This window comes from Zingiber officinale, chromosome 9B (genome assembly GCF_018446385.1).
Source record: "Zingiber officinale cultivar Zhangliang chromosome 9B, Zo_v1.1, whole genome shotgun sequence".
Lineage (NCBI taxonomy): Eukaryota > Viridiplantae > Streptophyta > Magnoliopsida > Zingiberales > Zingiberaceae > Zingiber > Zingiber officinale.
This window is the reverse complement of record NC_056003.1, coordinates 46,096,528-46,114,707: the sequence shown is the minus strand read 5'-3', so window position 1 is coordinate 46,114,707 and position 18,180 is coordinate 46,096,528. Positions and strand designations below refer to the sequence as shown.

Genomic DNA, 18,180 nt, shown 5'->3' with positions numbered 1-18,180 from the left:
CCCAACACACTAGGAACATTTGTCCAATACTTAATAATATTGAAATTAACATGTTAGATAGTTAAAATTATTAATAGAAAAATAGATCAATTTTTTTCTTTCAAGTGTTCATATTTATATGTAATTTTTTTGTTTATTTAAAATCACATAAACAGTTAAAAATATAATTTTTATTTTTCTTTGGCTCGTCCTATTGGCTTAGGTTTAAGTAGTGAACTCAACAAAATCAGTCCAAACCATTTTATAGGGATATAAAGAGTAACCAAGAACCAATGGGACACATTTATCTATCATTTTTTAAAATTCTAAGAGTGCTTTGACTTTGTTAAAACTTCAAGGGTTATTTTACAAAATAAGCAAACAATCTTATCCACTAAGCCTCTCGGTCTCGGTATCACGTCCCGCCATGTTTATACCAATCAAATTAATGCAACAGCTCAGCGTAATAAATTGTACAGGAGAAAGAGAAGGTATTAATAAACTTGCCCAAAATATAAAACATTGTTTAACGGCCAAACAGCATGTGAAGCGTTAAATCTTGCCCATTTAATTAGCCGGCAGATCGAATTATAATGGTTAAAAAATTTAAAATACATCCATAATTATAATGATTGAAAAAAAACGATAATTCTTGTTGGCTAGAATCTGGTCAGTTAAAATTTTTTATCCTCCAATTAGAATGCATACATATACATACATGTAATTAATCTACACATATGATATTACTAAAATACCCATGTGTACATTTGCATGTATTGATTCTAGCTGGCCAGATTCTGGCCATTTAGCATTACCCGAAAAAAAATCCATAATTATTAGAATTATATAAAAATTATTTACTATAATTTTTATTTTAAAAATATTCTTATTTTAATATTATTCTAATTGATATATTTTATAAAAATAAACTGATTTAACTTAGTTAAAAAATTTATGGGTAAAATACTTTTATATAAAAATAACTTAAATTTAATTTAAATTATTTTAACATTTTTAAAATTATAAAAATGATTTTAATTATTATTTTATATAAAAGTACCTTAAGTGATTTCTTTAATCAAGTTAAATCAATTTATTTTTATATATTATATCATCTACTTAATAATATTTAAATAAAAATATTTTTAATATAAAATATGGTAAAATAAACTTTTAAACTTAAAAAAGGGCACATTTTAACATTGCCCACCTCAATTTCTCTAAACACAAACATTTTACATAATTTTTTTTACATGTATTCTTTTTTAAAATTTATATTTGATGAATACTATTTTTCTAAATTAAAAAAATAAAATTTATTATTTAAATATTAAAATATCATTTAATTTGGAGAGAAAAAATAAAGAAATAAATTGGATAATGAAAATAGATATTACATAGAGAAAGAGATAAAATAATAAAAAAAATAAAAAAAATAAAAATATCAATAACGGATATAGTGTAAATTAAAAAATAATTATTTAAATTTAATAAAAGAAATGATTTACTTTTAAATTTTAAAAATGTTATAGAAAAACTGATAGGCTGTTTTATAATTACATTGGCCGGCTAGGTATGCAAACCCATGCCACAGGACAACTGAAAAGCTTGCACGCGCAGAACGCTGCTAAAACGCGGTTTATAAGCGGTCAGCAAAGGCTGTCCAAGTCCTTGCAAACTAGACTTTTCTGACTTACCTTCAACTCCTTAATACAAATGATATATTTTTGTCGTTAATTTTAAAATAAAAACTATAATAATTAAATTATTATTATTATTATGTAAAAAAAAGTGAAGAATATTTTGATAGTGTAAATAAATAAATTCATTATAAAGAGCCTGAAGCTGAGGCCGAAGATGTCCGCTCTTTCGGAGAAGTTAGAAATCTCGCAGGGCGTCGGTGACGCCTCCTCCTGCCACCGAAGCTTTCGTCTGATTTGTTATTGTCTTTCCTCTTCTGGGTTCGAAGCCGGCTCTTGCGACCCGCAGGGCTAGATCCGGCATGTTCAGCTCCGACGTCGAGAGGGGAGCAGCCGACGGGAAGAACATGGGGGCTGCTGCCAACGGTCGCCACTTCGGTCCGAACTACACTGCGCCGTTTTACTACGACGCCGGCGCCTCGGAGGAGCGGGGCTGGACGCCCTGGGTTGTGCCGCTCGTCGTGGTGGGCAATATCGCCATGTTTGTTGTCACCATGTACGTCAACAACTGCCCCGTCCGTAGATCCCCCTACGGCTCCTGCGTCGCCGGATCCCTCCACCGCTTCTCCTTCCAGCCCCTGCGTGAGAACCCCCTCTTCGGGCCTTCGTCATCCACGTACGTTGCCTTTCTTACTTGCTGTTTCGAGACGTGATTTAACTGTCTGACTTCTCGTGGAAGGTGGATCTGGAAGAAAGCTGTAAAAGCCCTAGGGGAAGCTCTATACAATTTCATTCAAAGAGGGGGAAAAAAATACAAGTAATTTCTCACAAGAAATGAGTAGGAAATAGGGGATTAGTTGAGGCTTTCTCTCTTGCATCACAGTTACACAAACTCACCTCTTTTTATAGTGCTAGACTCTCCAACTGTGACTACTCCATTGTCGATGATGGGTGCTCTAGGTCTGCCTAGCCATAGGGCCCACTAATACTATGCACAACTAATGTGAATGATGTTGTTACTTGACATTGCTCAAATACTCTCCTCAAGTTAGAAAATATACATCAATGATGCTCAACTTGCTCAGTAGGAAGCAAAATTCAGTTTTTATTTTTTTGAGATGCCATCTGTAGATATGACCTGGATTGGATTTATTTTCTCACAGAGATTTGATTTTGATGTGCTTTTTTGTCATGAAAAACATAGTTGGTTGCAAAGGGAAGAACAGTTTAGTTATTACAATGAAGGTGCATTGGTTGCAAATGGTCTACTCCAAGTGATGCTAATAAGCTTTTAATCCATGATTGCTCACTTTCTGCCATTGGTATTGACATATACTCTGCCTCTATGGAGGATCTTGTTTGGTTCTTGGTCATCCAAAATATAGAATATCCTTTGAGCATAAGAAAAGGGCATAACGAAGAACACCGAGTCAATGGACAACTCACTCAATCCGAGTCATAAAAGGCAACAAGTGAAGGAAAGTTTGTTTATGAAGAGAGACTCCTTATCATGGATTCTTCTTTAGAAATCATAAGACTTGTATTGTAGTGTCCCAATGATCTTGTCTTGGAGCTTGCATAAATTTTGGTAGAACATGAACTGAGTAACATAATTTTGGCCAAGTGATGCTTAAGTAGATGAGTTGTCCCACGAGACAACAGTATCTTGTAGGATCCTCTAAGAAACCTTCATCTGCCGAGGTTAGATTATGTTGTTACTCCATTGGAAAGTCGACTTTAAACCCAACATTCTGCATTCAATTGTTTTACTATTTGCTTATTTTAAAAATTCTTAATGTTATTCACCCCTCTAGTGTCGAGTCAATCCTATAATTTGGTATCAGAGCGGGATAGTACACTAGGAAAGCCTGGTTAGGTGCATGCCTAGACTGGGAACTAGAAGAAGTTAACTTATCTTACTCTAAACCAGTTAGACCAAGACATTGTATTAAAGTTGATTTAGATCTAGATTCTTAAATTAACTTTATCTGAAAGTGGTCGTTGTTCCAATACTCAAGAAGACCCCTTGTTTCGCCATGACTTGGAAGCTAATTTCGAAAACTGTTGCTCAATTAACCCAAAGCAATACCTAAATATAACATAGGCCGAACTTTATCCTTTGAGTTCAGAACAAACAATTACATTGATTAATAACCTGAGCCTAGCCCGTACCCAATTCCAATCCTAATTATAACTATACCAAACCCAAACTAATCTATATCTTGTCTTTGACCTTAATACAACTTAAACAAATTTACTTTTGAGATATGTCTTAGCAGGAAGGGAAAGGGTAAGTCAGCTGCATAACATCTTTAAAGAAATACTAAACAACATCAATGCAATCGATGAACAAGTAGACAATCGCAACTTGATTAGATATGAACTTAAGACATTTCCAAGTATCACCTTGTGGGCATCAATGGTTGATTCGTACAAATTATCTAAGGACTTGTCTATTATTAAATTAGATGAATTTTTTTGTGATTTTGAACTCCATGAACAAACTAATCTTAATCAGAAAGAGAAGGACTTAACTTTTATTGCAATAAAATCCAAGCCAAAGTCCAAACTCAAGGAAATCGAGTCCGAATCTGAGCCAGAATCAACATTTGATTAAGACGATCTCTCTTCAGAAGTCACACGATGATCCGACATAGAAAGTTCACCTAGAGATTCGTAAAAAAGGAAATTTTCAAGAAGGATAAGGTGAATGTCCGATTCTTCGAGTGCAAGAAGAAAGGACATTTTAGAACCGACTGCCTTTAATTAGAAGAAAAAGATAATTAATCTGAAAAGAAGAAGAAAAAAAGCTCTAAAGGCAAATTGGGATGAATCATCATCAAAATCTAAATCGGACTCAGACCAAGTCAACTTATTGGCACTAACGACAATCAAAGAAGATGCAAGTTCAGAGTCCGAGTTAGAACACAACTCAACATCAGACTTAAGTAAGGTAAACGACTCAAACGAGTGAGCTGACAAGGTAACAAATCCAATTACTGAAAAGTTATATGCTACTATTACTTATTTGACTAAGACTCTAGCTAAATACAAATCTAAAGTTAAGACTTTGTTTAAGGAGGTCAAAGACCTTAAGGAAAGGACTATAACTTAGACTCATTGACTCAGGCTAGTGAAGTTGGAACCTCAACTAAGGTGTCAATTTGAGGAAGAGAACTCTAATTTGAAAACTAAGTTAGTGAGTTAAAATCTACTTTGAGTAAGTTCACGTTTGGTCTAAATATTTGAATATGATGATTAGGACTAGACAGGCCGCATACAATAAGATTGGACTTAGGTTTAGCTTGAATCAAAATCATGTTTCTTACATTTGCTTAATCAAAAGAAATGCAAGAAATAAAATTGCTTGGGTTCTAAATCAAGCTTAGTTAATCAGGTTGAAAATAATTGCTATTGGGTACTCAAACAACATATACGTGTGATAAATGCTAACATCTCCTATGCTAACCCAATTGCTAAGTTGAAATATGTTAGAGCACTAACTTAGTAGAGCTAATTTTTGAACTATTTGACTAGGATCATTTCAAACGATATTTACATGTTTATTATTTTCAAATATGATTTTAAAATTATAATATCGTATCTTTACAAAAATATTAGTGTATTTAATTCATGCATAAATGACCTTAGCCTAGGTCCTACCGTAGACAACATGTTCCTATAGATCTAAGAAGCTAGCATCTCACAAAACACACCAAGGAATAATTTGCGTGTGTTCAAGGTTCTAAAATAGGCTAGGTGCTAGTTGAGCGTCAGATCAGCGCCTAGCGCCTAGGCAGGGGCTAGGCACCGCTGCTAGGCGGATCCACGGTATTAAGATAAATTACATAATAAATCACATTTTATAACTCTAGCACGATAACATCAAATTTAAAATGAGTTTAAAATTTCACAACTAATAAAATATCACAAAATGTGGGTTTCTTCATTCACTCTGATTTCTCCAGCTCTGGTTACTTAGTACGATGAAGATGAAATTTGGTGCTAGCCGCTAGGGCAAACCAACAAATCGATTTTCTTGTTAGACTAAAGTTTAGGGCTTATAAAACTTAAGCCCGATAGAAAAAAGGTTACATTTCAATTTTTTTAATTGATCTTTAAATTAAAAAGCCCAAACTAAAAAAATTATGAAAACCTTGCATTATTTTTACGGTGCCTAGATGATTCGACAGATTAATCAACGCCTAGGGCCGTCTAATTTTGCCTTGGCGCCAAGGCCACCTAGGTTGACCGACTATCATGTTTTTTATGTGGTTGGCGCGACTTAGGTTGATCGACTATCATGTTTTTTTATGTGGTTGACTCGCGCCTAACACCTAGGCGGTGCCTAGGGCAATTTTTAGAACATTGCTTGTGTTTGAAAAACATAAAATGGTGTGAGATGGTTAGGGTTACAACCTTTAATTCCAGACGGTTATGTTAGTACATTAACATAAATTGGGGTTAAAAACTTTTAAATTGATAAAGTCAGTAAATTTTCTCATGTTAACAACTTAGTTTTTATAAGATTGAGTTAAAAACTCTTATTTATCTTGACCAACCGATTAAAAGTTCCTATCCTATTGATAGTCAAACTCAAAATCAAGTTGGACACTTCAAAAAGGTTTAAAAAATTTATTTGGATAAAAACTTAGATATTTTTCATAAAATGTCACTTTTCATATTTTTTCACTTCTTTTGAATTGTTTATTAACTTTTCTTGGAAATTTGACTTATGAACTTAAGGATTGAACAACTTAGTTAGAAATACTTGTTTCCAAAAATTCAATCTTGACCTTTCGATCGCCTGTAGCGCCCAGGCACTAGAAATCACGGAATAATCAAACAGAATTAACCAACATTTATGAAAATTATCCTCGAGCAACTGTATCTTCCTACGGGCGGCCGTATTAATACCGTTAATTATAACTCCGAAATTTTTTTGCACACAGTCGACTTGCACCCTATACGATTGACCGCATGATCCCTATATAAACATCCTAACAACCACTATATTTTTATCCTGGAATCATTTTCTACCTTTTCAATTTTGATTTTGAGTCTACATCGAACCTAACCTCAATTCGTGGCTCAAGACTCTTCTTTTTCAAATTATCATGTCAAGGTAATTATGTTCTTAACAACATTTATTCTTTTTATTTGGCTAACATTTTTGTTTTTGTATTTAGACGTTGATCAACTATGATTTCAGCTCATCCTTCCATTGATTCTAGATTTCTTTATGAAAATCTTAGACTTAAGTTTGAATGGACACTTATATTCTTATGCCTCATAAATATCTCAGTCTTGTCCACCTTGATATCATATCTCACTATGGATTGTCTAAGCTTGTCTATTGTGACCAGACAATCAACCTTGAACTTTGTGACAAATTCTATAACAAGCTAACCAAATTAGACGATCTTACCTATGTATCTTGAATCAGAAGTTTTAATATCACATTCACATCTGATCTTATTAGACATCGACGTGAACTTTATCCATCTTCTTCCACAATCGATTGCTTTCCTAATATGCGACTATTTCTTCCTAGTCCCTTCTCTCACATTTCAATGTACTCATATTTCTTTGGTGGTAATCGAAATCTGACCTTGATTAATTTCCGCGCTTATAAAATTCGAGTTATAGACTATGTGCTAAACAAAATCACCGTTTCATGTATTCTACCCATTCACGCTCGAAGTGTTGCTATAATGTGACCATTTCACTCTCTTCTCTTGTACGCACTTCGACATAAATTATATATTAACTTAAGCCTACACATATTCAACTCCATTATTTATCATCCATCTACCATTGCTAATCACCAAGTCCTTTTCCTTACTGTTACATCTTGACTCTTATCTTTGAATCTTTCGGGATTGGAGTTTGTAGAGGAAACATCCCTTAAGTAATCTTAACAAGATAGGATTTAGACAATTTAACTTAGCCAAACTTGTCCTTAGAGGAAACATCTTAGTTCGGAAGGATGATGTACAATCCAGTATTGATGCAGATCAGTTACTCACTCCTCTAGAACCTACGACTCCTTCATCTGCATTGACTTTAGAGGAACATGTGAATTGAATCAAGACAAATCTCACTTGCAACACCCCATCCTCCTCACTACTAGTCTGTGAGGGCGGGGCGCTACTGGACTACTAACTTATCTTAACTAATGTTGCTCACATGTAATTATCAATACATAAATTCTCTAAACATGCAACTGATAGCAGCGGAAAACATAAACAACTTATCTCTACATTCTACTCCAACATGTGAACACAACTAAAACTATACATCAATCTAATCATGCTGAAATATAGTTATTAATCTGAACATGCATGCAACCATTATACAACTCAGATAATAGGTCTAATGTGCAAAACAATTTAAAAGAAAGAATTCTAAATACATGACAATCTTAATAAATTCTTATGCTAAATCCCAAGGCTTCTATAGTCCAGGCATCACACATCCATTCGCACCTCCTTGTCGCCTTCCTTTGCTATAGCTTTTCCTTTCCTTTATCTGCAGTAAGAGGAAAATGCATCTATAAGCAAAATTGCTTAGTAAGCGCTATCTAACTCACAAATCTCGAATATGCATATGAATATACTGAAATCTAAAAACAACTGAATGCTCAAAAGAAGATACTACTCATGCTCATCTAACAGCAAAAGAAACATAGAATACTGAAATACTAAACATGTATGCAAATCTAAACAACATGTCAGTATATAAGAAAACTAAACTTGCTGAATTTTAAACTTATGTGAAGCTTATTTCTTTTGTTTAAAAACTTATACTTTAATACTTCAAAATAATAATAAACTTCTTTCTTGGGCCCAGGCTTAGTACCAAAGCGCGCTCCCTAATAGCAACTGGGGTAGCGACCCACCAGCCCTACGAGGGTAAAGACCTCGGTCTTACCAGGGGCCAAGACCTCGGAATTGGTCACCTGGATTTGTTTAACGACAACCTCGAAAGTCGGGTACTAGCCTCTTAAAAAAGTAAAATACTTGTTATATTTTATTACTTCTAATATATAATGCCTCGGCATTTTAATAAACACCTTGTGTGCCAAAATCCCTAAAGTCTTGACTTTGAGATCTACTTAAGGTCTTGGCCTTTTTCTTTCTTTCCTTTATCTTTCTTATAAAACTCAAAATACTGATAGGGAACTCAAAATCTGGAATTGAAATGCTTAATGAAAAATCTGCACTGCAATGCATATTAAAAATCTGTAATGCATATTAAAAATCTGCACTAATGCTTAACAAGAATCTGCACTAATGCTTAACAGAAATCTGCACTAATGCTTAACAAAATCTGCACTAAAGCTTAACAGAAATCTGCACTAAAGCTTAACAGAAATCTGCACTAATGCTAAAGCACGAGTTACTTAAAGAAACTGCACTAAAATTCTGCACTACAAGGAGATCTATACTGCACTAAAATTTTGCACTACCAGGAGATCTAAACTGCACTAAAATTTTGCATACAAACTCAACCAATATTCTGAAATCAGGCTCAACATAAATCTGTATCTAAGCTTAACCAAAAGAAATCTGCATTTAAGCTGAACCACTATCTGCCGAAGACAACATGCAAACCTCATCCAAAGCTAGAACTTCATAAGGAACGCAATTCAAATCTCATTCCACCAACTAACATCTCTGTCAGGTTTTTAAACAAGCAGTTGGCATGCAGAAACCCGACGATTAAATCCTCACGGAAGAAAATTAAATCCGAGCCCATACATAGACAAATCGATCATCATAGAACCATAGGGAAACCTTCTGAAGAACATCGGACTCCTTCTAAACAGAATACACTAGCTAAATTCCGAAACCAAACCATTCTGTATACTCAGTGCCACGGCATGGAAAACCCAAGTGCTACACATAATTTCCAAACTAAAACCTGTTCATATCCGAATCTTAATAAACTCTGAATTTAGTTTTATGGCAGCAAACTTCAAAAGCAACCGATATCACAACTAATCCCCCTGTTCCGTGCTACAATAAGGAAACTATAAGGAACAAATTTCTCAACATACTTAACTCTTCCATATTCTTTCTTTGAGACTCACGGCAGCAAGCCCTAAACCAAAAATCTTCACAGCAAAATTCGAGAACAAGAAGAACAAGAATCCGGAACTACTCTACTGCAGGTGAGGAAGCACTTACTTTGGTGTTCTTGGACTCACAACCAAGAAGAAGCTTCTAGGGTTTTCGGAAAGCTTGCAAATCCAACCTTCTCTTCGTGCCTACGGATTCCCTCGACGAGAGGATCACGACGATGAAGAAGATCCTCGGAGATCACCCTGGACCGGTCGCCGAAGAGAAACCCTACTTCTCTTCGTTTCCTCCCGAGCTGCCACCGTCACACAAGAGAGGTGAGGAGAGGAATTAGGTTAGGTCACGGGAACATAACAACTCTTATCCCTTTTATAACTTCGGAATTTTCCAATTCTGTTATGGCTTAAGACCAAATCGTTATTGATTTGTTCACGAAACACCTGTTGAACGCTTGGCTATCGCGGTTTGCTTAAGACTTGGTTCTGGTCGGGGTCGTGGGTTCGAATCTCGGCCGAAACTCTTTTATACTTAATATTTTCTATTTTTCATTACTGCTTAAGTAAATTTCGCTCCTTCTTTAATCAGCACAGCCTTGCTGGGTTCCTGGTCAGCCGAATCAACTTAAAGCTTTGCCTAACCGGAGGTCTCCTGTTCGAACCTCGGCTTAACCTCTTTATTTTTTTACAACTTCTTTCTTTTGGTAAAAATACCAAACGAACTCCAAAAATTACATAAAAATATTCTAAAAATTCCTAACAATCTCTAGAATATTTCTAAAGTATTTCTAAATATTTTTAACCGCAATTAGAACTCTTAATGAGGAAATTTAGGTTGTTACATCTCACTCGTGGATTTCAGCTTATAGAGACAAATGGCTATGATCATGGACATATTACTTGTTGAGCATACGAGTCAACAAACCTGCCTTTTGCCTTCTGACCAGACCAATTTGTCATAGATTGTTTTTGAAAATGCAATTATTTATTTAATTTTTAGCTGAACTTTAGTTATTCTATTTGCATTTGTTTACTGTTAACTTATCTAAATTATCTCTTTTAATTCTTGCAATATTACACTTGACTATACATGCATTACTTCATTATTTACCTTATTTACATTTTAACCCATTTTGATAGATGAAAATGGGAGAGAGATAAAAGAAAAGATAAAAATCAAGTGTTATTTCAAATTTGTTTATTACCTTTCCAATTAGTTTTCCCAATCTAATATCCTTATTTGATTAAGGGGGAAAAATAATTAAGGGGAGTTATTTTTTCAATTATTATATTCATGTATAACTGTAGTAATCATATATATATATTTTTCATACATTGAATATAAACTTCAAAACTTATTTTTGATTATTGTTTTACTAACTTTAACTTAGTTTTTATACTATTAAAAAGGGAGAGATTGTTACTGTTAGGTGCACAACATTTAACCAAGAGTTTTGATATATGACTAAGGTTAAAATTAGGTTAGTTGTAATCTAACCAGTTGTGTCAAGTTTGCAGGTGCAGGTTACTTGATGGGTGTTGAAGTTTTGATTGTGAATCAGGTGACTAAGTCCTAGTGGATCTAGGCATTTGAAGTCCTGATTGGGAATCAAGCATGGGCTAATTTTTGGTTGGAGACTAAGTGACAAATTCTTAGTTGGAGGCTAGGTGAACCAAGTCCAAGCAATTAAGGGTTGACAAATAAATTCCTAGTTGGAGGGTAGGTGAATCAAATCCAAGTGATTAAGATTTGTCAAACAAAAGCCCTAACTGGATGTTAGGTAAATTAAGTCTAGGTGGAGTCAGTTGAGAGCTGAAAGTTTGACAAACAAGTCCAAATGGAAGTAGTTGATAGTTGTGCATCTAGACCCAATATAAGTGCGAGTAACTTTAATTATCCTACTAATTATGTGTAACCATTGTAGGAAAGTATGTTCAATGGTTCTAGGCTACTGGAGGGAGTCTGGGGCAACTGCTTGGTGATAACTCTCGATGAAGAGATTTTGGAAGGTCCAAGCGACCGTATTAGGTCTAAGTGACCGGGAGATGACATTATCAATAATTCGAGTGACTCGGGTCAAGATGAGATTTTACCCCTCTCCAGTTGACCGAAGGGCGTCCGGGCGACCGAAGAGCTTTGTTACTGAATGGATAACAGTTGCAGTCACGACATCACTTCTCCAGGTGACCATGAAGGCTTTGGGCCATCGGAGGGGTACTATAAAAGGAGTTTCGAGGCAGAGCTTGAAAATCACTTAATGTTATTTATACATTCTCTTGTGCTTGTGCTCTTGTGTTCTCTTGCCTTTTGTGCTGCGACACGCTGCAACTTGCACTTCATTTTTGATCGGCAAGACTAACATCTTTATTTATTTTAGTGTTGCCATATTTGTTATATTGTGCTTAACTTTTTAAATTATTTTACTGGAAGATTTTCCGATCTCTGGAGGCTTTTTGGAAATGATAAGTTAAGAAATAGGAATCATATTTTATAATTGCATCGTGTGTGTATACTTTTGATTTGATTGATCAACTGTTTGTATGCTTAGCTGTTAGCTAAATCTATTGCATGCTTATATTGTTTTGTCTTACTTAATTGAATTAGTCTAAGTAATTTTTATTTTTGTTTACTCGATTCAATTTTTTTATTTCTGCTAATTTTAAAAATTCTTAATGCTATTTACTCCTTCTCTAACGTCGAGTTCGATCTTACACCTTCTAGCTCTTAGGATTACCAAGAAATATATACTTTCTTTCCTTTTCATCGTATTTATCTCCACTTATTGGACACTTTTGGGTGGAACATAAACACCCTAATGCTTTAAGATGCTCATAATTTGGCTTTTTCTCAAAATGTACATTGTATGAACTTGTATCATTTAAAATCTTTAATGGAGTTTGGTTAACTAAATATGTTGCCCTTAGAATCCACTTTCCCCTAATACTTTATAGGGTTGCCAAAAACATCAAAGCTTGAGCAGCATTTAAAATATGTAATCCTTGCTTTGCACCCTATCACTTTGTGGGGTATGTCGACACATGATATTTGGCCCACAGAATTGTTGCATGAGTTCTGAAGTGAATCCCCTCTTATTATTACTTCTAATTGTTTTTATAGATTAATTGAATTGAGACAACTGTATTGAAAAAATCTATTGGCACTAATGTGCATTTTGATGTTTCTCTATATAATTAGCTCCATACACTTCGACTATGGTGATGAATTGAAGTGAGAAAATATCGTGCCCCAATTGTTCTTGTTACCTTATAAGGTTCCTATTTATTGCAATATACTAAATCAAAACATGCATTGACGTTGCTGTTGATAACATCAAAGTGACCTTGTGTTAGACAAATATGACAAAAATCATTGCCTGAAATTTCTTTGACAAATACTAGAGATATAAAGAGTGTATGTTGAGATGTATGACCTAAATGCTGAGGTCATACAAACTGTTCTACACTAGTAACTTGGAGTGCATGTTTCTTTGTCACATGACCAAGGTTGTAGATTGATACCCACAGTGTCATGCTACAACAATATTAATACTGAATCCCTTATTATAGTGCAGTATAAGGCACTTTGTCTCTCAAGATATGTAATGGCGAGTCATAATCTCAAAATCAAATGGTAATGGGATTTTTTTTTTATGCTCGATTCGAATGCTAAGAATGACAATGTATTAATGCAAGTAATAAAAATGTAACTTCGGTAAACTACAATCGTAAAGAAATTAATGGAAACCTTGCATGCTGATCTAATAATCTAACCTACTTGTATCTTGCATTCTAAACGAATAAGAAACATCTCTAACATTCAGACGGAAACAAGTCCTTGCAGAAATTAAATGAATTAAATTGCATTAACTAAACAAGATCTTTGGATTATAATTATTCCTTATTTATTACCAAAATATAAAATAATAATTATTAAATAATAAAATTTGAATTTCTAATTTGTTGTAGATATTGAAATTTTGGATATTTTTAAATTTCATTCTAATCTTGAATATTATCTGATCTTGAAGATTTTCAATTTCTTTCCTTTTATTTTGGATAAACTAATTTAAAGTTTATCTTCAATTTATTTTCTTCAAAATTATTTTCTTTTTCACAATATTTATTTCCTTATTTGCATTACCCCTATTAACACACATTATAATTATTTAAATATATGCACATGCAATTAGTATCTAGTCTACCTAATTCATGTAGACTTTCTGTCAACCAAGTGTAATTAACTTTGATCCATTTGGATTTTTATCTTGACTCATTTTGATTTTCATTTGTTGAACTTTTACCACTATCAATACATGCTGGACTTTCACACCTACCAACACCTGTTGAATTTTTCCGGTTGTCAAGTATTGAGTTGACTTGACCCACTTGGTCTTCTCACACAGTACCTTGACCTATTTGATATAATCAAAGGACATATTGTTCAAACATCAAAATACAACTCTTCGTCAATGATCATAGGCTGATTACATCAACAACATAGAGTTTGGTGGTAGTACAAGAACATTGTTTGTTGAAGAAATGTTCAAAAATATCATTAGTGTAGTTGAAAAAATTAGTAAATACTAATATAGATCACTCTAGATGATCTAATATCAATAATGATTGATTTGATTATTTTAGAGAAACTGACATCACAAACATTGAGAAGTTTCAAAAACAATTAGGGATTCACAGGAATTAGCTAGAAACTAGTTAGATTTGTTGGAATCTATTGAAATTGAGTCAAAGTGAGAGTGAAAATGGATAATCAGGTGAAGATTTGGTAAAAGAAAATATAATTTAAAACATTTAATTGATTGGAATCTTTTATCTCAGCTTGATTTTTAAAGAAATTGCACAAAAGGAGATGGGCCTTTGTCACCCTCTTGAATTGTTTTGCGTCACTACAACTCAAGATTCAGCATCATTGATACATCCTTGTTTTCACTTGTTGGACTCATTGTTTCATCCATTCATCCATCTTTCTCTCATCACTATTGTGGATTGCAAGAGAATGCATTAATCTCTCTTGATCATTCTAAAACTTTCCTTAGAAAAAAACAATTTTGAATTTTGTTAGGGACCAAACTAAAATCTATAACATTGAATTTTGAATGACCGCTTTTATCAAAAAAATAAATAATTAGTATTATTAAATTACCTATACTTTAAAACCATTTTTTTTTTTTTTGAAAATCCTTTCTTACGGAGTAACTTTTAAATCCATTTGGGAAGAGAATTTAGTAGCAAATGCCTAATGAGTAGTAAGAACTTCGGATACAATGCATCTTAAGGAAAATGCATGGTAATTTGCCTCTTTTTTTATACCACAATCGTTTATTACTTTAACCCATGTGTGCTTCCTATTAGGAAAATAAAATAAAATAATAATTAACCCTACTTGTTTAGGATGTTAATGCAGTAATACTTATTTGTAGTAGCATGCCATTTATCCATTAATCTGCCTCTTGTTCTGATCACCAGATTGCAGAAGATGGGTGCTTTAGAATGGGAAAGGGTGGTACATCAACATCAAGGATGGAGGCTTGTGACTTGTATGTGGTTGCATGCTGGTCTTATACATCTGATCGCCAATATGCTGAGCTTGGTTTTCATTGGCATTCGCCTTGAACAGCAATTTGGATTCTGTTAGTAATGTTTTACATAATCCTATGTATTGTGAAGTTTACCCTTACTTGTTCCTGAGTTATGATTGGTGCACCATTTTTTGAAGTGCGAATTGGGGCAATATACCTACTTTCTGGATTTGGAGGTAGTATTCTGTCATCTCTTTTCATGAGGAATAGTATTTCTGTTGGTGCATCTGGTGCTCTGTTTGGACTTCTTGGGGCAATGCTGTCAGAATTAATTACTAACTGGACCATTTACACAAACAAGGTACAAGTTATTTTGGTATTTACTTTCATTTTCTGTTCCTTGTTCTTTGTTTTGAACCATGAAGTTATTTCATACATGGAACTCTTACCCTTTTTTGTGTAGGCAGCAGCCCTATTCACTCTACTGATCATCATTGTTATCAATTTGGCTGTGGGTATCCTACCGCATGTTGATAACTTTGCCCACATTGGAGGTTTTTTGGTGGGGTTTTTTCTGGGTTTTATATTGCTGCTCCAGCCTCAATTTGGTTGGGTGGCACGCCACAATCTACCTCGTGAAGGCAGAGTTAAATCGAAGTATTTGGCCTACCAGTACATATTAGGGATTGTTTCACTGATTTTGCTAGTGGTTGGGTAAGAACTATTTGACCAAGGCTTTACAAATCTAAATTTTCATTTGCATTTGTCAGGTTACATTCATTAGCTTGCTTGTTTTGTCAACCATCTTGTGACATTATGTTGGAACATCATGTTTGCTGTTCGGTCCTCATTCAATTAAGCAGCAACTAAGTTTTTTTATTAGGAGAACAAGGTTGAGGCAAAATAATTATTTAATAAGAGGTAAAATGACAGGAGAGAAGAAAACCTTTAATAAAGTAAATAATCTTATGAGTAACTAGTTTTGTTGTGAATATAGTTCATATTAGGCTATTCAGTGGTTTTCTCCTGGAACACAAATCAGATTCTGGTGGAGAATGCAGACTTGGACATATTGCCAAGTATAATGGAAGCAAAGATCATTTGGGTTAATTGGTTATGGAGATTAGGAGTAACTAAGTATTTACATGTCAGCATTTCACAAACTAGTTTAGGTGTAATGAGGTGTAGCTACTTCAGAGGGGACTAGTGATGGTCCTCATTAAGTAGTAGGCCAATTCTTCGTATCCATAAAAAGTTCAACCATCAAATTTGAAACCTTAACCTGGATGCTTCTGGGAGCCCCTGTGCTTGTACCTCTTAAATTCTATGGTTTTGCTGTTAATTTCACTTTCACTGGAGATGCTCTAATTCAACAGCAACTTCGTGATAGATTGTTATTGAAATCCCAAGAATTGGATATGTATCAGAATTTTTCGATTCTTATTTAGATTTTCTATGCAGTAACTCTCTAGCTATATTGCTCTCTATTCCATATTGAGATTCCTATGCTTTTGCAGATTTATCGTTGGTTTGATAATGCTTTTTCGAGGGGTAAATGGGAACGATCATTGCCATTGGTGCCATTACCTGAGCTGTGTACCGACATCTCGATGGAGCTGTTCAAACTAATGAACAAAGAACTTGGCCGCTGGATCGCCTGGGTTATTTTTTTTCCTTTAGAATTAAATTATGTAAATTAGATGTTCATATGTGTGTACCTGATTTCCTGCAGATTGAGATTGATTAGTCAATGTTGAAGTGGTCAAATGCCTGCGCCATGTGGTCCTTTAGGAACTTCATTTTCTAGTTGGTCCTTTAAAATCCAACCCTTTTTATTTAGCTTCTTGAATTTGTTAGTCTAGTCATTTAATTAGAGATCCCTAGTGCAAATTAGGTAACAAAATTGTAAGCCAATTCTCCACTGTTCTACATTGCTCCAAATCTAGCACTGATGAACTCTTGCTTTTATCGGTATTATAACCGTTTAACTGTGAAGTTTGATAATGGGAAACTTCCCATATGCAAGGTACTAGGGTAAGGAGGCGGGATCCTTAATGGTCCAGAGGATCCTTCGTTTACATGTATTATTGGGGATAGATAATTTTCACTTATTTTACAAGTGAGGATTATCTTTTCTATTAATATATGTAAAGGGAGCATTCTTTGGATCGTAAAAAGTAGTTAAGAGGATCTCCTTGCCTAGGGTAAGGTATCTGGATAGGAACAAACATATAAAATAGGTGAATAAATTGATTGAAAAGAGTGGGATGATGCTATCCAAGGTCATTTGATAGAATTCAATTGATAATTGTATAATGGATTGAATGATAATTTCAGGTTGATTAAATTATGGTAAAAAGTGATTTGTTTGTCTTTAATTTTTTTGTCAATTTGTTCCTAGGTTAATACGGAGAAGGTATTCATAGGTGAATACGGAGAAGTTAAATTATAGATAGTTACTTAAATTATGTATTATGAAAAGTTAGTTGATTGAAATATTTATTTTCAATCAAAGGCATCCAACTGTGTGCGTTGACTCAATGGTATAAAAGCTGAAAATATTTTAAAATTCATTTTCGTCATTAGGAAAAAGTAGCCACGAGTAATCTAAAGAATTTGATAAGGCTGGAAGCATCGTCTTCATTAAATTCTTAGTAATATTTTTACCTAGGGTTTTTATCGCATTTTTTAAGGATTAGTGAGTTTGATTCTTAGACATAGGATTTTGTCTTCAAAGGCCATTACATGATTATCGTCAAATAATAAAAATATATATTTCATCGAAAATATTAAATCAAGTACCTATTGAATTCGTGAAGTAAGTTATCTAAAAGATCGTAGGTTGTAAGAGTTCGTAAGAACGGAATCGAGTCGAGCGCGCACGTAAGAAGACGAGAAAGAAATCTGAATTGGGGGAAATGATTTTGATTTTGATTTTGCCATG

At 34.0% G+C, this 18,180-nt stretch overlaps 1 protein-coding gene across 1 annotated transcript; it reads left to right on the top strand.

Moving 5' to 3' along the window:
* The first annotated feature begins 1,825 nt into the window (after positions 1-1,825).
* Positions 1,826-17,003, top strand: LOC122023559 (RHOMBOID-like protein 2). The gene is made up of 5 exons (XM_042581720.1): positions 1,826-2,295; positions 15,184-15,347; positions 15,434-15,597; positions 15,700-15,950; positions 16,754-17,003. Exons 1-5 carry the CDS (start codon positions 1,982-1,984, stop codon positions 16,863-16,865), a joined length of 1,005 nt encoding a protein of 334 aa, XP_042437654.1. The 5' UTR covers positions 1,826-1,981; the 3' UTR covers positions 16,866-17,003.
* Positions 17,004-18,180: the final 1,177 nt, after the last annotated feature.